This window comes from Centruroides vittatus, unplaced genomic scaffold, assembly GCF_030686945.1.
Source record: "Centruroides vittatus isolate TY-2023 unplaced genomic scaffold, ASM3068694v2 contig_178, whole genome shotgun sequence".
Lineage (NCBI taxonomy): Eukaryota > Metazoa > Arthropoda > Arachnida > Scorpiones > Buthidae > Centruroides > Centruroides vittatus.
Window position 1 is genome coordinate 88,348 of NW_027121089.1, and position 22,471 is coordinate 110,818.

At 31.2% G+C, this 22,471-nt stretch overlaps 1 protein-coding gene and 1 long non-coding RNA gene across 2 annotated transcripts in view; both read right to left on the reverse strand.

Annotated features, from left to right (window-relative positions):
• The window catches only part of LOC136969390 (cholesterol 7-desaturase nvd-like), a 47,608-nt gene extending 33,184 nt beyond the window's left edge, over positions 1-14,424 (reverse strand). Inside the window, exons 1-3 of the mRNA XM_067263527.1 lie at positions 14,281-14,424; positions 14,012-14,207; positions 9,044-9,232 (exon numbers count right to left, since the gene is read on the reverse strand). Of these exons, the coding sequence (XP_067119628.1) occupies positions 9,044-9,232; positions 14,012-14,207; positions 14,281-14,424 (529 nt within the window). The remainder of the gene's footprint in view (positions 1-9,043; positions 9,233-14,011; positions 14,208-14,280) is intronic.
• Positions 4,677-6,431, reverse strand: LOC136969408 (uncharacterized). Its single transcript, XR_010879819.1, has 3 exons — positions 6,371-6,431; positions 4,943-5,116; positions 4,677-4,857 (listed from the first exon to the last, which is right to left on the reverse strand). It is a non-coding gene; the product is annotated as an uncharacterized lncRNA (long non-coding RNA).
• Positions 14,425-22,471: the final 8,047 nt, after the last annotated feature.

Consider the following 22,471-nt stretch of genomic DNA (forward strand, 5'->3'; position numbering starts at 1 on the left):
GACACAAAACGAAAATTTCATATGCATTGGTTTACAGAAAAGATGAGCAATGGCGAGATGATTCCCAGGCGATTGTTGATGTACAGTAAAAAAGAGAAGCAATATTTTGTTTTCCATGTATACTTTTCGGTTATTTTTCTACTACCCAAATAAGGCCAGCAGTTGCTGTTGCACAAAAAGGATTTAATGATTGGTGTCATTTAAGTCCATGTATATCTCAGCATGAAAACTCTACATTTCATACAAAAAATTTTATTAAGGGGAAAATGCTTGAACAGCAATTAAAAGTAAGACCACAATTGATGCATTTTTACAAAAAACTATTGAGCGAGAAACAAAAAAGTGGGGACATATTTTAAAAGTGTGTACTAGCACACTTTTGTTCTGCGCAGAAAATAAGTTACCTCTCAGAGGTTTTCATGAGCATATTAAAAAAATCAGGATTTGGAGTTTTCCTGGAGCATCAACAACAGATGTCACAAATATTGAGATTCGTAAAAATCTCCGAGCAAAAGGTTACAATCGAAGAACGTTTCATAGATTTCATCAAGTCTCATGAAAAAACAGGAGAGGGTTTATCCAAAGAAATTTTAGAGAAATTAGAAGTTGACTGATTGAACATTCAAGATCTTAGTGGCCAACGCAACGACAATGGTAGTAATATGGCCGATAAATATAACAGTTTCCAAGCCAAAATAAAACAAATTAATGACCATGCTGATTACGTGCCATGTTCAGTGGCTTCTTTCAATTTATCTGGTTTATACGCAGCTAGAGTGACACCCGATATGATCACTTTTTTTGGAGTAATCCAGAAAACATTCGTGTGTTTTTCGAGTTCTACAGTCAGATGGGAAAGACTTTAATTAAACATTAAAATGTTTTTTTTGAAAAACCCACCGACACTAGATGGTCCTCTAAACCTAAAAACGTCAAAGCTTTAAACTTGCAAATTTCCCAAATCTGGTGTGTGCTAGACGTTCTAACTACTAACGATTGTAATGCGAAAACAATCGTTACAGCTAAAAGCATAATGGACCTAATTAACTACAAATTCATATGTATCCTGCAAATATGGGATCAAGTTTAAGAATCTGCTGACAACGTGAATATAGCTCTACAGTCAAAAACCATTACTATCGACAAAGCCTCTGAATTAATCAAGAAATTAACCCTCGGGGTGCCTGGTGAAGTCTGAGAGGCCCAACTCATTTTCAAAAGTTCATAACTATTTTAATATTTGCGTTAGCGACTTAAGGATATTAGTAGCTTCAGTTCTCTTCATGCGCTTGCGATCCCCACAAAAGTGTTAGTTCATCGCGCGATATTCTGTGGACAAGACCTGGTCGAATAAGTACCAGGCCTCACAGACCCCACCAGGCGCTACACGTTGCAAAAATGTAAGTAATATTTTTTGTGTAAAATTCGTATTTTTTGTGTTTGCTTGATTTACAACACGTTTACGTTGTCAGTAGATAAACGTTTAAGCAGCTACTGAGCGTCTGTAAAAAATAATTCAGATTTATTTGCATGACACATGCGAAATTCCTATGGGAAAAATGCCTGAATTCTCAATTTCAAATTTTAACTGAAGAAGCTTAACTGAAGAATTTTGTGCTTTAACAGATAATTATATTATATGCCATTAACATGAAACTAAAATACTTAAATTATAATGAGATTACATCATGATTTCTAGAGAAACAAAGTTAATATTTTTGTTACGACAAAAAAAGTTGATGTTTTTTATTATGTGGTCGTGTAAATAAATATTTCACGTAAATCAATGATTGTTTTATTCTAAATATGTCTTAATAAACCTATTGTATGTATATATATATATACATACATACATACAATAGGTTTATTAAGACATATTTAGAATAAAACAATCATTGATTTACGTGAAATATTATATATATATTTCACGTAAATCAATATATATATATATATATATATATATATATATATTTATACATAACACTGAAATTATCTTTACAAGCCATATACTGTAGTGTTTTATTTTGGGGTCTGTGGGACCCCACCAGGTGCTCGGCGTAAATTTCTTTACCAGGCACCCCGAGGGTTAAAAAGGCAGCTTCATAATATTCGCGAGACTGTAAACAATATTTTCGAAAAAACAAAAAAGTTTGTAAAGAATGTGACATTGAAGACAATTTTTCTGAGAAGCGACAAAAGCGAATAAAAAGACACGATATAAGCGAAAGATTGACACTGGCTACAAGATTACCCAACAACAAAGTTTTAAAATTCGGATAAATGAATGAATAGATAGAATAATTTCTGAATTCAAATGGTAATTCGAAAAACTACGCAACATTCACCACTTTTTCAATTTTTTGACGGTACAAGGCATAACTACATATTTAATTAAAGACCTAAAAAGACGTGCTGCTGACTTGAGTATCAAATATTCTACAGATATAAATGCCACAGAATTTTGGGCCGAATTAAAAACTTTGAAGAGTCAAGTTGAAGCGATTGCATTATTTAATAAATGTGAATGTCAGTGAAGTGTGGGTCTTCTTAAAGCTATAGTAGAACTGGATTTAAAATAAATGATTACCAACTTAGTAGTCGTGATAAAGATTTTTTAACGATGCCAGTGATGTAGCTTCCTGCGATCTATTTTGCAGCTTACTAAATGAGTAAGCTGAAATTGATAAAGACCTACCTGCGCTCGACGATGGGCCAAGAAAGATTGTCTGGGCTAACAATTTTGTCGATTGAACGCTACACAGCACGGCTTCTCTCATATGACAATGTCATCAAACACTTTGCAATGAGGAAAGCGCGAAAAGAAAACCTATAAGTATCTAGGTAGTTGCTTTTACTTTCTTTGCATTTATGGTTTGCCTTAGCCTTGGGTCTTTACTATCTCTACTAACTATTGTCTGGTGTCATTTATTGTATTGTATTATTGTGAGTTTTGGCAAATACTTTCAAATGAAGGTTTTTTTTTACTAAGTATAATTTAAGTTCTACAAGGTATGTACCTATAGATAAAAATTTCGTTTTCAGATTTATATTTATAGACATTGTCATTTTATTGTCACAGCCGAGTAGGATTATAGCATTTTTCAAGGGCGTAGTTACATAAGCCCGCACTGGACGCATAAATGGCTAGTTACGACGCTGGTTGAAAAAACTTCTTTCGAAGAAGAACATCCGTTCATATCACCACAAAAATTTTGGTGAAAATTTTAGAAATATTACAATAATAAAATATATTATTTTTAACCGTTTTTGAAAGATCAGGGGGGTAGGAAGTGATCTTCACACGTTTAAAAAAGGTAGCTTTAAGTAGACAGCAGTTTTTTGTACCAAAAAACATCGATGTTAATTAATTACTGAGCTGCGAGAGCTCAATATTAGTTAAATCTTCTTCTTCGAACATATATGTATCCCATAGACAAATAGAATAAAATTGAAAAATAATTGATCGCCTATATCACTAAATCAAGATGAAGAACATGAAAATCAGAAAAAAATAATATTTTGTCATCATTTACTGTTATACATAATTAATCATGAATATTACGAAGCGTGTAAACATGTGTTTTTACATCTCTTTTGTACGCAATTCAAATTCGAAAAGTGATTTTAAAACGCTGACTTTTTTATTAATCGTTTTAAAGTATTAAGTCTACAATAAACTTTTCTTTTAACACGTTAAAAAAATTTAAAAGGATATATGTGTATTTGGTTGAGTCGAGAAGTTTTCATTAAAACAAAGCAGTTTCTCACATCTTTTTAATTAGTTGATTAACTATTATTATATTACATTTTGTGAATTATATTGTAGTGAATATATAAATGATTTTTTAAAATTCCTATTTCTCAAATCAATAAATTATCAAGAGAATTTTCTGTTTATGTTAGTAAGTGAGTATCCATTAGCCTTTTACAGAAACACTTGAAATATCCTAAGCACAAATTTTATTTCAGCGAAACTACTATACATATCGATAATAAAGCAATAAAAATGTATTTTTTTCTGATATTTATCTCCTTATCTATATTGCTACAATATAAACAATATACAAAAAGCCCGCTAAAAGTCATAATTGATTTTCTATTAACTTGAAGTTTGACTCTGTTGATAAAAAGTGTTTGCCATGAACATATAATTTGTTACAATCGGTTTTAAAACAAACGTATATGAATATATTCTTAGAAGCAGATAATACCTATAGACAAATTTCTGTGGACAGGTGCACTTTAGTTATTCGATTTCTTTTATTGTTTTCACTGTTCATTAGTATATTAAATTTTTAAAATGTGATTTCTATCCTTATTTTGCACTTTAGTGGCGTTTTTTATAGTATACCAATTTCACTTTTAAGCTAAATAAAAACTAAAATATTTGTTCATTCATTTCATTTTCAGATGGTTTCTGATAATGATTAACAAAATGGTTTAAAATATGTAAACAATAGCAACAATAAACGAAACACACAATTATCTTTATTCTAAATTTTCTAGTTTAAACAAAAATTTATATATTAAAATACAAAATATATAGTAGATTTTACACGTAATAACTAACGTTGTTATAGTAATTTTAAGGTAATGCATGAATAACGCGAACTACAACTCGAAATCAATTATAAAAACCGAAGTTTAACAAATATATGTAATTTCAGTCGAAAGATTTATAAACTATAAGATTACTTCTAATCACCAATTAAGGTTTTGGTCTTCAAGATTCGGGCTGTTTTCGCTGTAAAACTGAGAGTACCATTTCCTAAATTTCGCAATTGTCTTATCTTCTGACATGTAAACTGGATTCTTTAAATATATTTTGTAATTCCATATACGAACGTCCCGCTCAATCTATAAAAATAAATATTTCTAATAAATAATACAACTATTCCATGTATATTTTGAGATTTCTGTAATTAGAATAACACAATCTCACCACAAAATGTGCCATAAAAAAGAAGATATAATTAAGTATGGCTGCAAATCGAGTAGGAAAGTAATAATGTTGTATTATTCTTTGTCGAAACGGTCCTTCCGGTATATAGGCAAATACACTCGTTACATTTCCATATATACCTTTGAAATCTACACGATTTATTGCTGGACCAATCTGAAAAATTGAATACATTTGATAATAACACACAACTAATAATTTTACAAAAAAATTAATTATTTTTACACGTATTTAAAATTTATAGTAAGTTATTTTACTTATTAGCACTAATACATGCATTAGCGTAGCTCCTAAGAAGATATTTACACTAATATTCCCATTCCGTTATTTCATTAATTTCATTAATTAAACTTATCTTAATTATTGCTACAATAATTATATTGGTTCCAGAATGCACTACCAAAGTTGAAAAGTACAGAATTTTACAGATTGAAAAAAATGCAAATAATTTTATATAACATCATTTACGCTACATAAAATTGTATAGAACATTGGACTAGAATCAGAATTTGGCCGTGCTCAAACATTTGCGTCATTGCGTTAAGATCATACACAAATTTGGAAAGTTTAATTGATATCTCGGTCGACACTATATTCGACTACTGGCCCATGGCTCACGTAATGCAGTAGATGCTTATATTTACGGCTGGTTAGATGGCAGGCGCTTCAATGGCACTGAAATATCCTTACATTTGTACACGCAATTCGGAAATAAGACAGAATAACAAGTTTTATCTTATCGCTTCCACCGACAGATTTTGTCATCTGTTTTTGCAGGTGAGTATTAAGCTTGATTATTTGAATTTAAGACAATATCTTTGTAATTTGTTTTTTCTACCTCCATTATTTTAGTCTTTTACAAGCTTATGTATATATTATGTACTTCGATTTAGTGTTTTAATAAATCATAATACATGGACTTTCTAATCAGAAACTGTACACGTATAATAGGTTCTAGCGGTAAACGAGGTTCAAGTAGAGAATATATAAACAAAAATATTTCTTTGTGTACATTGTTAGTAAAATTTTAATATCATCAAAAGTGATTAATTACATTTTGACGGTATATAACAGTCTTAACAGACTGTTTTGATGATGAGTCTATTCGTCTTAAACATTTCAATAATATTTTTGCTCTTTTTATTCTGTCTTTGTCTTTTACTTTAAAATCTGTTGCTGTGTTATATACATAAAAACTACTATGAAAAATACAATGGAATAAAAATCGAATAACAAAAAATATATAATTCGAAGTGTCATTTTGCATTATTAATTTCGATTTGTAGAATCTACAGATCATTTACGGCAAACTCGTAAAAATAAACGAAAATATTTATTTGTGAAATTTTCACGAATATTCTGTGCCGTAGTGTATGAGTCAACACGTATATTATAGTATTAATAAATTACCTGTTAAACTTGAAACGGTAACTGTGGTACAGGTATCCCGAACAATTTAAAAGTGCAAATGCCTTCCCATTCGTAACAGTACAATTTTTTGTCACATACTGAAAAGGAGGAGATATTCATTATAGTCTGAACGAATTTCCACCAATTTTCGGGATGAAGAATAATTTTGGACGATATCCCAAATTTGTGAACACAATCGAAATGAGTAAAATCTGCTGGATTTTCAATAATTTCCTACAGTATTTAAATAAAAACGTAAACGATACATTTATTCATTTGGCAAGGTTATAGTATATCGACAAACTTATAAATACCTGAATATGGCAGTTTACAATTTGTTCACTACGACCTTTATACAGCATTCGTCCATTTTCTATTTCTTGTATTACTGGAAGTTTCCACAGAAAAGGTTGTCCTTCTGCATGATGCCACACGTAAATGAATCCGTTTTGCTCAATCGTTTTCCAACTTTTTATTTTAGCAACTTCTTGAACTAAATTTAAAAACATTGGGTAATAGGTGATTTTTTAAATACAGTAGAGCATCGGTTATCCGACCTCCGGTCAATTGTTACATCGGTGAACCGAACGCGTTCTAGTCGGCAAATTCAAATGTCCGCTAGTGATGTGGCGCTACAATATTTGGTTATGTTTTAGCTACTTAAATATTATTTCTGTTAAATTTTTGCGTGGTTTAGCTGGAAACACAGGCTCGACCATTAAAGGAAGGCCAGTATTCAAACCAGGCTTAATTTTCTATTTTTTCGTTATTTTTGTATTTATTTTGTGCAAAATAAAGAAATAATTTAACGATGATTATTATTTATAAAAGATTTTGTTAGGCTTATCATCGATGAAAATTCAACGCGAAGCAGGTTAATAGCGACACACTGATATGCTTATTACATGGGAAATACTAATATACTAATACACTGTACTAATGTATTTTTTCATACTTTTCGATTATCCGTTTTTTTAGTTATTCGACCAACCTCAGTCTCCAATTTAGTCAGATAACCGATGCTCTACTGTATTACTCCAAAAGAAAACAATATCGTTCCAGCATTAGAAGAATATAAGCGTGTGGTTGATTGCTTTTAGAACAACATTTAAAGTGAAATTAGTTATTCAATAAAAACACACGAGTAAATCGAACTGCAATTTCACAGTAAAACGTAGAATTATATATCTCTGTCGAGCGCAAAGGCGACGTAAGAGAATTGTTATAATATTTATTATTACGTACAAAAAGCTTGATCCTAAAATATAAAAGCATTGCATAAGTAAATAGACAAACGGTCAACCTTAGTTTTGCCGTACTACATGTGTAAAAAGACTGCCACCAGCAGCAGACAACGACGTAAACGATTGAAACATTCAATGTATATGTCACATAGCATATCTGGCATCTTCGATCTCAAATTTCCTACTTCGCATATGAACACAACGCAGGCTTGAAATGTACGACAGAAAAATAGCTGCCCCGAGTGATCCTGAAGAGCACCTTCACTGTGTTTCGGTAAACCTGCAGGAATGAGTTATCAAAGTCGAATAAAAACTAATGGTTATGAAACAAGATTTTATTTTTAATTAATGATTATCGAACAACTGTTTAAGTCGTTGTCTCACGGCTAAATGTGAATCAGCTGCTGAGCTGTAATCTTGGTTGCAAACATGCTGCAGTTGCTCCTAGTATCAAGTTATACAGCCACTTGCTAACTCTCGAAGATATAAATATCGTATAAGCTATAAGTATGAGTTACACGTGAAGGTATAAAAGACTATCACAATTCCCTCGCAAAATAACACACCATTACTTTAGCGAAAAGCTTTCTTACCTAGAGCATATTTCACGCAGAAGTAACGCACTTCCAAGTGGTACACATCATGTCAGTTCGCTATTTTAGAAATAAATGCATAGTAGGTTGACACAATTTTATCCATTTCTTGTTGTGACAACTGGCGTAAATTCATCACTATGTTGGCACAATGTAGTATTATATCCTCGTACACAACAATACATTCTCAGTGCGTAAACGCTATATATTGTGCCACTTGCAAGTACGAGTTGCACAGCTCCCTGTTATGTATTTGTCTTAATCTTTCAGCCATTTGTGTATGTTGCAGTCTTCTTCTCACATGCGTAGAATTATGCCTAACATAGAAAAGCAGTAAAGATCAAGGTGAAATTATCTGTGCTATCGATTTTAGTCAAACAACCTCTAACACTGACAATCGGTCCATGTAAATTATGCTGTTTGTGCAGTTATAAACTGTTTGTAAATTATCGTGCTGCTTTTCGTACTTTTTATTTTGTCTTTACGTGTAGACCAGTTAAAGATGGTTTATACATATAAGACACGATTTATGTGCTCTACAATTTTCAGACTGTTTGATGTGGCATATTTCATAATTTACAATGTCTGACGCTGTGTGGTTTATCATATTAATTGTTACAGAGCATATTAATCGTTGAAAACTGCCGAAAAATAACTGCATTAATTACGCATATATTTTTGTTCAGGAAATAAATTTAAAAGTGATCGTTGAAATGGAACTAATGCACTTTATCCCTATCTATTTGCAATGCTAAAAAAATCAGTTTTGAGCATAAGTTAACAGTAGATATTATTGGCATGGTGTATTAAGTATATAAATTTTTAGTAATCCTCACTTTTTTCGGCGTAAGGTATTTTCACGCAAGAACCATCCTGTCCAGAAAATCGCCAGCCGTGAAAAGGACATTCGGTGCAATCCTCGTGAACTTTGCCGTCCGTTCCTAAATGAGCGCCCAAATAAGGGCAATAAGCATCTAAAACAAAACATGTTCCTGTTTTTCCACGAAATATGACGAATTGCTGACCTGTAAAATAATTAATACTATTTTTAATCATAAATTTTTAAAATTATTATCATTGATTTATAAACGTACTTTGCGTACATAAACATTGTGTATTTTATACAATAAACGTATATACTCATTTTTTTACATACCGTTTAATAATTAATCTGTATGACTATAAATATGTGTAAAATCTACACGAAAGCATCTGCTAATTACAGTGCATGCAGAAAAAAAATTTTATAAACAAGAATTATTGCTTATTATTACTAAAATCAAACATTAGATATCTACGAAATATCAATACAAATTTTACTACGTCAATGCATATTGAAATTTAAGTAAGTATTTCTACTAAAAAAATTATTCGTTTATTCATAAGAAACTAATTACAAAGCAGGAATGTAATCAGATATTCGAGTTTAAACTTTACGGATTTGTATGCAAACGAATTTATGAATATTCTTCACACAATACAGTAATGTTAAACTATTAAAATAAAAACAGAATTTTAATGTTAATATTGCCTACGATAGTAAATTCAATGATGTTAAATGCAGAAAGATAGAAAAAAGTAGGAATTTTATAGATTTGGTTTCAAGTTCTTAAAAAAAACAAAGTAAAATAGTAGCTTTTACAGAAATATTTGAAAATGTAAATAAAATATTAACAGATCATAGGGTTAGTGAAGAGGAACTAAAAACATCAGCAAAGTTTACAGGTAAAGCTAAATCAAGGCATTTTACACGTTTTCAAAAGTAAATTCTCTGCAAATAAAGTTTTAACATTGCTTATTGTGTATGACCAGTGAAAAGGTACATTCGTGATTAGAACTAACTTCTAACTCCGGGGCTAATCGCATTGATGTTTTGAAGGAAAAACAATTTGCCAATCACAGTGTTCATTATCATTTTTTATTTGTTTGAAAATCTTTTACATGCAGTAAAAAAGGAATCTTGCAATTATAATGCGTTATCCATACTGTGAATGCAATAGAATAATATTGCTAGAATTAAACTTCAATTTCTCGAACAGCCAAGCGAACAGTCTAGACTTAAGTTTCATAGCAATTTTCTATGGTTTTTAAAATGACAATAGTACGTTACAATCAAAATGAAACTTTCTACCAGTCTGAAATCGTTCATAAGTAAAGTTAAATAAGTTACAAATGACCCAAAAATATACTGTAAATAAATTCATAATTATTTCTATCTGTTAAAATATAAGTCGGTGTTTTCTCTTTGTTACACATACGTTTCTTTCATTGTTTCAAATACACACTATTACTTTTGTATTGATTAATAGTTGTATAGTTTCTTGGTTAAAAGAAGAGGACATTCTTGCATCTTGTACGTAATCGGTTGGCTTTCTAGTGTTTGAAATTTGACAAGTGTATATAGTTCATAATTATGTGTATTATTACTACATAAATGTTAACTTCTTTGGATGTATACAGCAGAAAAAGAAATTAAAGTTTTCGAAATATGTTTTGTGACTAATTTAATAGCTTGGCATGTATACAAATAGGACAAACAACGTTGAAAATATAACTCGTAAAAACCGAGAAAGAAACCCATATATACATGACATTGAAAATTAGAAGTTTAGTGATTAATTTAGGATAATTTTTTGTTTTTAAATGATATAGTAAGTAAACACCTATTCCGTTAAAAAGACCGTCTATTTTATTATATCAACAACTTATTAATATCTATTCGATAAAAGTTTCTGCAGAGTAGAGTATGCCACACATTCCAAAGTAATAGTGTGAAATCTGGAAGTTAAGAACCTAAAATTTCTAAATTATTTCATACCAGTTATAAACGACTTAATCAACAACATTCCATACGCGGGAAATTGTTGACCCTCGAATGGCAACGATTGTCCCCTAACTGTCAACAAGCCGTTATTCCTTCGGAGCAGGTAGATCATCTTGCACGCTGGTTTATAGTTAGCGTCCGAACTAGTCGTTTATTTAATATCTCGGGAACACCTATGGCCCTAATAGCGATTCGTTTGCAATCACGTGACAGGTTTTCCCATCAAAAACTTATAAAAGACGCTTCCTTCCCCCCATAAAGGGCTCTCCGATCGTCTCCTCAGTACGATTCGCACAGCGCCGTCGACCGAGCCCGAAGTCTCTACGTTTCTAAGTGCCACTGACGCGCCTCGAGTTTCCTAAGGTTCTACGTGCCAGCGGCCATTAATTTGACTCTCCGTCATCTCGAAGATTTCTATCACTTCGAAGTGAATATTTACCTAAGTGACCTTCGCTGGACTCCGTCTATTACGCTATTTATAGAGGTATGAACAAATATTTGTAAACTCTCTCTCTCCGGCCCCTTTTTGTATATGAGGGTAAAAGTGTAGTTTTGTTCGTTTCGTTTTTAATAAACCTTGTTTTGTTATAAAAATGGTGTCTTTCTTGACTGTCGGCTTCGCATTATCGTCGACCTCATCATTCCTCCTTCTCCACTCGCGTAACGCGTAACGCGTCGTCGACGTAACAGTCATTTTTAACACGTGAGTCGCCGGAAAAAGAGGTACGACAAACACTTGCCTTCCCGGGATCTCACAATAGCATCTGAAATTATGTTTCTCAAAAATCGAAAAATTCGTTTAACCGTTAAAAGAATTTTCCTCAAATCGTTTTGTTAAACTTTAACGAAACGTTTTCGGAAAGATTCTAGACCCAAGTCAGATCTACGCGTATGACTGGATCGACCTCTCGAAACTAAAAAGGCGACAGAAGAATATCAGCGCTATCGAGTCGATGTTCTCAAAACAAAATAGCCTCAAAAAGGTAAACCGTAAAATCAACTATAAATAAATAAAAAAGCGGGCAGTTTCATGCAGAAAACCATCTGATTATACCATATCTTTCTTAGTATGTCAATCACAGCTTTAATTTTAGAATGAGTTTCACTCTTAACCTAAGGTATTTTATATGTATACGTCTCTGTTGCAGTCCAAGAGAACTGCAATGCTCGCGATGGAAGTTTTCCAGTTCACCTCTAACCGTCATTTCAGAATCATTGCAGAGTTATAAACCCGATTAAATAATTTAACCAAGTGAAATACTAATGGACCATTACAATAAGTAATTAAAGATGGTGAAAATATTGTCTACATCGCAATCAGAACTTAATCTCTTCTTTTGAATAGCAATATTCACTTCTGAGGCGAAGATAAGAAATTCCAAAAAATTCCGTTGAAAAATAGGGAGAGGGTGGGATCTGGATTAAATTTTGTGCATATAAACCGAATGACTACTTATAATAATTAAACCAATCTGCAAAAAAATCTTATGGTTTGGAGTACTCTTAAAATTCTGATGCCTACTTACACGTTACCAAAACGTTCCGGAGCTTCTAACATTTGCCAGTTATAATGAAAAATTACAAAAGTACTTACGTTGTTTGCTCTGGCAATAAATTATATTTGCCAGATTTTGTTTCTTTTAATAACTGCATTCGTTTTCTACGTAATTCCATAGCATTCATATTTCCATCCTCATAACCGATATCTGTCATGTCCTACATCGATAAATTACCGTTAAAATGTAAATAATATTTTTTAAACAACCAACACCTGTCCAATTATACTTACAACCTCTGTTATAAGTTGATAAATTACTCCTTAAACAAATGTCATACACTAAACAATCAGGCCGACCTTAATTTAATAAAAAATTAAGGTCGGCCTGATTGTTTAGTGTATGACATTTGTTAAAGAGTAATTTTTCGCGTTCTTTCGCTTATAAGAAAACCATCAAACCAAGCGGCACGAATACTCCTATTATATTGAACGCCTGCAATTAATACTCTTTGCTTTAGAATGTAGGTAAAATAAAATTGAGTTGTGAAAATTATCAACAAGTTGGAATTTAAAATTTTCATTCTAAAAAGTTTACTTAACTTCATCTTCGATTATCTCAACTTATAAATCTTTTCAAACAATACGGGGCATAGAATAACGGAACCTTTTCAATTAAAAGAAGTCTCTTATCAATAGATAAATGCAATCACATTAGGAAATGTTCACTGAATGTAAGAAATTCAACAAGATACAACGCTAACACAAAGACGAAATATTAAAAGATGACCATATAGTCAATAACAAAGCTACTAACTTTTGACAGAACAGGTAATTGTTTTGGATTGTCTTCTATAGTTCAACCATTAACAAGAATTAGGTCTTGTTCAATTCGCCATCGCAAAAGCTGTTTACAAGCCGTATTAACATTTAAGCCCTATGACATCGAAAATGTTAGGCAATGCCACGTTCAAACGTGAATCGACTCTTTCACCTATATAGACATTGAAATCACCTATAATTATAACTTTATCATATTGCGAAGACCAAGTCGCCAAAATATTAAAAAACTGATCAAGGCTTTGCTGCTTTAACGAATTAACATCACCAACGAACTACGTCATCGACATTGAAATTCTCTTTGGGTCATGATTCAAAAGATAAGATAGACCTATCACAATTAAGTCACATTTAGTTTCCAATAATTCAAATTGCACTTTGTTCATCTTAATGAAGAACAAAATACCGACAAGAGAGCGTATCCGAATCCAATGGCTTTTCAACAAAAACCATGAAATACTACAAATTAAGCTTTAGACACATACATGGAATTTATCAAGTTCCAATCATATTCGAATAAAGATACTAAAATCGTTATTCAAATGTTAAGAGAAAAGTAAAAAATGTGAAATGTTTGATACTTTTGAAGTTATATCACAAACAATCTTAAAAACAAATGAATAATGAAACGTCTGAATACCTTACCCAGGGCAGTAACAGGCTTGCACTTCCCAATAGGCAGATCCCTGGATTCTAATAAAGGTATCCATCCATTTGGATATACTGGAAGACATTCTTTTGCTCTTCTTAGTCTATTTGTTTCTTTTAATAACTGCATTCGTTTTCTACGTAATTCCTTCGCATTCATTCTTCCATCCTCATAACCGATATCTGTCATGTCCTACATCGATAAATTACCGTTGAAATGTAAATAATATTTTTTAAACAACCAACATCTGTCCAATTATACTTACAACAACTCTATTATAAGTTGATAACGATAAATACATGACTAGAATAATAAGAAAACATAAAATGAGTAGATACGGTTTATATATAATTGTTGCACTGATCCAATGGAACATGTCCAGAACACGGGAACATTTCCACAAATCCATTGCTACACAGCCGTATATAAAGCTGAACTTATTTGTTTGAATGATACTCCAAAAAATATCTGAAAAAAAATTTATTTTCATTAGTAAATATTTTATTAGATTTGATTAATTTAACACTCATAAACGGTTATTATAAGTTATTATCCTAATAGGTTGGCATTGATACAGTTCGGCTTCACAGTTTCAATGGCAACGATTACTGTCACGTTGAAATTTGTTACATCATATCATTTTTATTATTATTAGTGATTAGAAAGATATTACAGTAGAACCTCCATTATCCGGACTTCTATTATCCGGATTTTCGATTATCCGGATTGTTCAACATAAACAAAAATTGTACGAATTTGCTGATTTGCACTTCGCAAGTTGCGACACTGTTTATGTACGTACGTGATGAAATGCATGGAACAAAATATTGAAACGACCATTAGTAAATTCCAGTAACAGTGGAAAGTGGTATAGGACAACTTATGTCTTAAAAGTATTCGCGATTCAGCAGCTTCAAACAAAACAGCTAGCTTTAAACAAAAATCGTTAATTGAATTTCTTAATAAAAAATAATTTAATATTAAAGCTATATGTAAATCTAGACAAAAAAATTATTCATACTGTATGCCAGGGGTGGGCAAGCAAGAGTTCAGTAAGAGCCAAAATGTAGGTTTTGCAAAATGCAGGGAAGCCGCAGTTCTGTACTGTCGTGGCGGATAGTATGGTAAGGCGCGAGATTTTATTATATAATATAAATATAATATAAAACAAATATTTAATTTTTTTAATAAACATCTTTTCATAAAATTATAAAAATAAAATTGTAAAAACAATAATAAAAAACAGAAATTAAAACTCAGCAAGAGCCGCATGTAACTCAAAAAGAGCCGCATGTAACTCAAAAAGAGCCGCATGCGGCTCTTGGAGCCGCATTTGCCCATGTCTGCTATATGCACTGTCGATTATTATTTTTTCGATTATCCGGATTTTTCCTTTCCAGACTACCTTCATCCCCAATTAGTCCGGATAATAGAGGTTCTACTGTATTTTGAAAATTAATAGGTATAAATGGAAGTTGATTAATTCTGAATTATAACGAATGAAAAAGAAATATGTAGAAAACGAAAACATATATTTTAAAATGTATACAAAATATAATAATAATAATGAAATTTTAATACACAGATTGTATTGTGTATTAAAATTTTATTATAAATGTAAATCCACAGCAAACTACATTTTTCCTTCTGTTCTCGACGGTTTTCATTTTTGACAAATCTTATTGTGTTATCATTCTAAAGATTGAATTGTTTTGAATTGTTTTCGGTGTGTTCGTAAGCATTAATTAGTAAATGTAAGCAATTCTTTGTTTAATTTGTACGTTCTCTCTATACAAAACAACTTTTAAAATACGTAATAAAATAATTTTTTGTTCTCCTGTATTTACAAAACAACTTTTAAAATAGATAATAGAATAATTTTTAGGTTAACATTTATCTTTAAATCTTAGAATAAACGAACATAAAACTGTTTTCGTGTGTTATTCTCTAATTCTCGATATTTATAAATTTATCAGTAGATATGTTAACTCATTAAACGATCAATATATAAACCTTTTCAAATTGTCCAACTTCCAGCAACACTATGGGCATCTGTTATACCCTAATGTCGTCCATAAAACATTAGGCCTTCTCGTATTTTCTGAACGTGTTATTTATTTACTTTTACCGTCTTATTTTCATAAATATTTTAACGTAAAATTTATCCTTACTGACTCTGTTTGACACTAACCGCGTGTTATACACTTCGGTCATCTTTATCTGCTCCTGTGTAGGATTTCTATATCTCACTGTCAGTACTTTTATCGTATACTAAATGATACTTACGGCGTTGAACATTTTTTATATTAAGATTTCATGTGTTTCGAACGTATTTCTTATTTATATTTGAATTTTTGAAATGTTTTGTATTTTTATTGTTTTCCAAAACGAGATTCGGTTAATATTACCTATGGTAGCGAACTCGGCCATAAGGAAATTTTAGAGGGCGACGGGGAAATTCTAGACTGCGATAGGAAAATTTTTTCCCCCTACATTTAAGATGGCGACGGTGAATTTGTCGGATTATGTTATCAATTGATGAAATCCGTAGAGGGCGCTTCAATCCGTAGAATCGCGAATAATCGGAAGTATGCAAATTTTTCCTCCGAGAGTGGAGTAGGCGTGTTGTCGTGCGAAAAGATTTTCTAGAGATTTTGTTACTTTTTGAATTTTTCTATTACAAGGTAATTAATATTAATTTTAATTTACATTGTGAATTTAAGCGCTTGGAATAAATTTATTGACAAATTTGCTAAGCGTATTCTGCAATTTTTGGAATAGATATTTCACAAGTTTGTCATGTCGCGTTGCGTTTTGGAGTCGGACGAATTTTGGAAAGATTGTACTGGGCGACGTTTTTGTCAGTTAATAGAAGCAGAGTCTTCCGAATTAGGATTAGACGAAATAATTGATGGTGTACCGAAATTTGCCGTAAAACTGGGCCCCCAACACACCGAGGATTTTTGCCAGAAATGTGGCCAAACATGCAAATCGAGTTATCGCAGTGACCGGAAATCATGCGTGATGCGTTGCCGAAAATGTTGGCGGAATAGTTCAGCTCTCGAAAGTTACGTTCAAAGGAAATGTGGCAATATGTCATTGGTGAATCTTTTGACATTCTTACGGCACTTTCTTGGTTTAGAGTGCACGACGAGTATTTCGGCAGTGTCCTCGGGTGATTCTAAACAGGCAGGCATACACTGATCGAATACATCCCGATCACGGAAAAATATTTAGTTGGAAAGAACCAGAGACTATTCCGGCTGCTCCCGCACCTAATGTCAGCAAGAAAGACAAAAAAGCAAGAGAAAACACAAGACAAAGGTGAAAAAAAAGGAAAGTGTTAAAACGAAAGGGGGAAAAAGAGCATCGTCACGTACCGGAGAGTCCTGTTCCGTCGACGAGAAACGTGGAAAAATGGGAAAAGATCAGAAACAAAGTAAGTTATCCTATTTTTTTAATTTGTATTTTTTAGAATTGTAAGCGTAGAACGTAGGGTAGAAATAATCTCCCCTTCGCTGTCTAAATGTAAGGTAGAAAGAAAAATTTCCCTTCGCCGCGTGTAATGTAGAGGTGGGGAAAAAAATCCCTGTCGCCGTCTAGATTGTAGGGTAGAAAAATTTCCCTATTGCCGAGTTCGCTACCAGAGGTAACATTAATCCGAGCTTCTTTTCTGTAAGACATTTCCGAGAGTAAACTAAAATGAATAAATATATTCGAGTTATATTATAAGGATTATTTGTTTATATCTTATGAAAAATCAATACAACAAAACATTTTACTTATTATAATTTTATAAAACAAAGTAATAATCATTCATAGAGTAGGTACAAAAGTCAGTTCGTGTACTTTGTGCTGACTGTGAAATGTTTATTACAGGCAATGATGCAGTTAAATTTTTGTCATGTAAAGGCTAAGGATTGAGGAGAAAAATGAGGTCAATTGTATCTCCAGTTATGTCGAAAGTAATTATAACTTTATTTTTGTTTTTTTAGTATTTACTATTCTTTTTTTTACTATTCTGAAAATTAAGTATTTTGTCGTTGAAAAATATTAAAAATGTAAAAAAATGTAAAAATTTAAAAGAAATTCCGCTATAGGCGAGTTTAATTATTGCCAAGAAAGTTAATTAATTCATTGATAGATTTTTTTTTGTGGTAAAAATCGTAACAACATTTATCGGTTTCGGTAATAATTCGATGATTAGATTATATATCAATCATCCAGTTATACACAATAATATTTAAATTAAATCTATCAACATAAATACTTACAAATATTAATAACCTTGATTTAGAAATGATAAAAATTTAATGTTGTAATTTGGAAACTTAGGCAGATTAATATTAATTATTTAAAATGTAAGATATTCTTCAATTAACTTCAATCTTACTTAGTACAGTAATTCGTAAATAAGAATTAATTTATGAATAAGCCATGGTATTAACAACCCTCATTTTTAAATTTCGATAAGACAACGTCACACACTTATAAGTTGAGGTACAAAAGTTAATCTTACAAAATCATTTCAAATATTTAATAAATTAGTTTTTATGAGAAATTTATTATAAACATTTTATATTATTTAGTGGAAAACTTTAATTTTTATTTTTGAGAACATATATGAATTTTCTTGAATTCTGTAATTTAAATATAAGAAAGTAATTGTTCTTTTACTGAACAATTTTCACATATTTTTATTGCGCAACAAAGTCGTTAGTTTTGACACAGTATACACTGTCTGCAGCTTTACTTATAACTTAAAATAAATAAATAGTGGAAAGTATTCGACAACATATTTTTAAAATTAATTTATTTGTAATCTTTAACTAGTAATAGAGTCGTGCCACTCATCTGTTGAACTCCTTTCAAAGGAAAATGTTTAAATTAAAATAATGATGTGACTTGCAGTTCGCACCAGAAATGTGTATATAGTTTGAGGCCTATTGCCTCTCAGGTATCGAAATTCGCGTTTTTGTTTCATTTTTCTAATTTTATTTTGGAAATTAAGGAAAGACAAATAGATAAAATCATAGACGACAGAGGGGATTTATATGTCTACAATTTTTCAAAATTGCAGCCAAATAAAAATATTTTTTTAAAATCTCTATGAAACAAGAAAGAAAATATCAACCAACCGTAATGCTTAGGAATTACGTTTCATAAGAACACTACAGCATTCAGAATGTTATAAATTAAAACCGAGAAAATATATATTAATTTTACACTATAATATAAAAAACGATAATATAAGTGGAATACTGTGTAAACAATTTATGCCGTGCAACACGATCATTTTGAATGCTGCCCTTAATAATATGCATATTAAGATATTCTTACCTTATTTAATATTTTATGACCGAACTTACATCTGATCCATGCCTAGTGTAAGTTAGAATGTCGCAACATTTTAACTTTTGGCCGAGAAAAGGTCAGATATAGCGATTTTATATGTCAATTAAACATTAGTTTTTTTGAATGTAATTATGCACACGTCAAGAATTATATCAACGATAACCACATTCGTGATTACATATTTTCTCAGAACGTGGGCTGTAATTTTTTGTCATATATTTTATTTATTTTATTTAATATATATTTTTTCGACTTCGAATTAATAGTGGCTTAGCTGCGTACATCATACTTATCTTTATAACAATAGAGTCGTACCAGTTATCTAACTATGTTCTGGGGAAATATACACGATGGTTATAATTAAATTTTCCTACTCAGACGTATCTAGAGCTCGTTCACGTAAACATATTTTGATGAAACTTGGTGTATATGTTAAATATACAATGGGAAATAGGAAAATGCAAAAAACTTAGTTCGAGGTTCTACCACTAGATAAAAAATGGCGCATGAAAAAGGGAAACACAAAATACAAACACACATAAAGATGTTATTCACAACATTCGTTATCTGTCAGAGGAAATGGCGTTGTTGCACGTGCGGAAAAATTCTCTGAAACAAATCTAACAAAAATGTTTCCATAAGAACTTCGAGCTGTGGCAGTTAATCGAAAGCTACAATGACCAACGGAACGACCTTCAACCAATTCTCTATGTTCACTTCGTCTATGTATCTAGTTTTATTTTTTATGTCACGATAGTTGTCATAAATGGACTCAAGCTGAAATAATATTTACATTAATTTTTATCATAGTCGTGGTCAGTTTTGTTTAAAACAACTATTTGTTGTCGGTTTCTACAGCAATGGTAAGTGAAATATAAGTAAAACAATAATTTGTTTATAAGATACGTAAGTATTATTTTCATTTTATGATAGATTGAACTTTTTGTATAAAAACCGAAATATTCAAAGAAACACTCTATAATGAATAACTGGTGAAAATTTACTTGTATGTGTTTATACAAATCAATCGGTTAGCCTGGTTTGAGTTCGTGCGAGTTTGCAATGCAGCACTTCAACGATAAAATTTCTAACTTATTGTCGAATTAAAGAAAATATATCCTTAGCTAAGAAATAAAATAAACTAATTAAAATTAAGTTTATACGGATAATGTTCAGAATAATTTAGGAATATAAATTCGTGAGAAGAAATGGTTCGCCCTACAGGATTGTATTCTGATAAGTATCAGCCAAATTCATAAGTCAGCTGTTTCTACAAAAAAAGTCTCTCCATTATAATGAATCAAACTACAGTGAGTCGATTGAAAATGTGCAAAATTAGTCATTATTGCTGTCAGGTCTACTTTTTTGTGTGTGTTTTATAAACAGTTTTTCAGTTGACAGACTGCAGAGAAAATTAGTTCTTACCAGTTCAGATTTTAACACTTTGTTATTCTTGCATCTCTTGAAGTTTAGAGGTCGAAATACTTAAAAAATACATATATAATGTGTACATCTTTATGTATGTTTTGCTTAAGAAAATACATAATATTGTAAAAAATGCATCAGAAGTGAATTGCTTTATACATAAAATTTTTCTGGTCTGAATTTAATAATACTATTCACACCGTGAAATATTCAATTTAGTTAATAAATGTAATCGATCGTAAAGATTATATGCAATGTATTAGAAATTGTTCAGTTTGAAAATTATGTCATGCAACATTCCATATATTGACAAGTGAACTAGAAATTGACGCAAGTCGTTTATTCCGTTTAATTTTATTTACTCAAGAATATTGTAAGCAGTAAATACAGTTACTGTAGCTACCTAAGAAAGTTAAACAAAAAATAACTGATTTTAATATTAGAAAAATCTGGAGATACAATACATAAAATTTACGGTGTTGATAGTTTCGTCTTGATTGATATACAGTAGAGAGTCGTAAATCGGCACCCTGGTAATCGGAATCGTCCAATAATCGGCACCATTTTCAGTCGGACTGTGTCGTGCTGAATCGAACGTTTTTGATACTAAATTTACTTCTAAAGTATAATTTTCATGTTTTTATATTCTGCAATATACTTATTTTGTTTGTACAAAATGCAGAAATAATATTTAACGATACGATAGCCTCGATTGTTGTTATAAAAATTTTCGTTAGGCTTAAGATCGACGAAAATTCAACACGAAGCGACACGCAACGAAGAAAAATTTGAATATCGGACAGGTTAATATATTTTCTCGTACATAGACCCGTAATCGGAACAAATCCCTAATCTGAACAACCCCTGTCCCCAATTGATGCCGATTTCCGACTCTCTACTTTAGTTTGATGAATTAAAGCGAACCAACGTATGTGAGTACGATAAACATTTGTTTTATGGATAAAATATTATTAGAAACTGGTTCATAATTAGGTGGTATATACGTAAATAAAAACCTGGAAAGCTTCATGTTGTCAGCGTATACATTAGAGTGGAATTCAGTGTGAAAGAGAAAACTTCATATTATAGATACTCAAAAATCAGCATGTAAGAAAGAAGCTGTGTGAGTCGAATAGGACTTCAAAGTAAAGAAATCTCAGTTTTCTTGCAAACTTTAGTGAAATTATACATTTATTTACACGACAATAATTTTTTATCGCGGTGTATTGATAATGACAAGTATCAAAAAGCGTATTTGTTTATTGTATATTTAATATTTCTGTGTGATATATTTCGAATCAATTTTACACGTCATATTTCAGATTGCCTTGTAGTTAAACTTGTTTTTTTTTATGCTGAGTTGAAATATTTCCTCTGTTCTCGCAAAATTTGATTCGTTTTAGAATACTATTTTATATCTGGCTGTATACAAAACAGTTCGTTACAGCTGACTTTAAAGAAATAATACGATATCTTACAAATTTAATCTATTACAAAACTGGCAAATGTGCCCGGCATTACTTCGGAGAACAATTTAGACGACTTCGTAAATATTGTACGTTTGGAAATTAAGTTATTACTATTAATGGTAATTGTTATGTAACACATACCATTATTGCTGAGAATCAATATACTTGTTTAAAAAAACGTTTTTAACCTGATCAATTTTTTAAAAC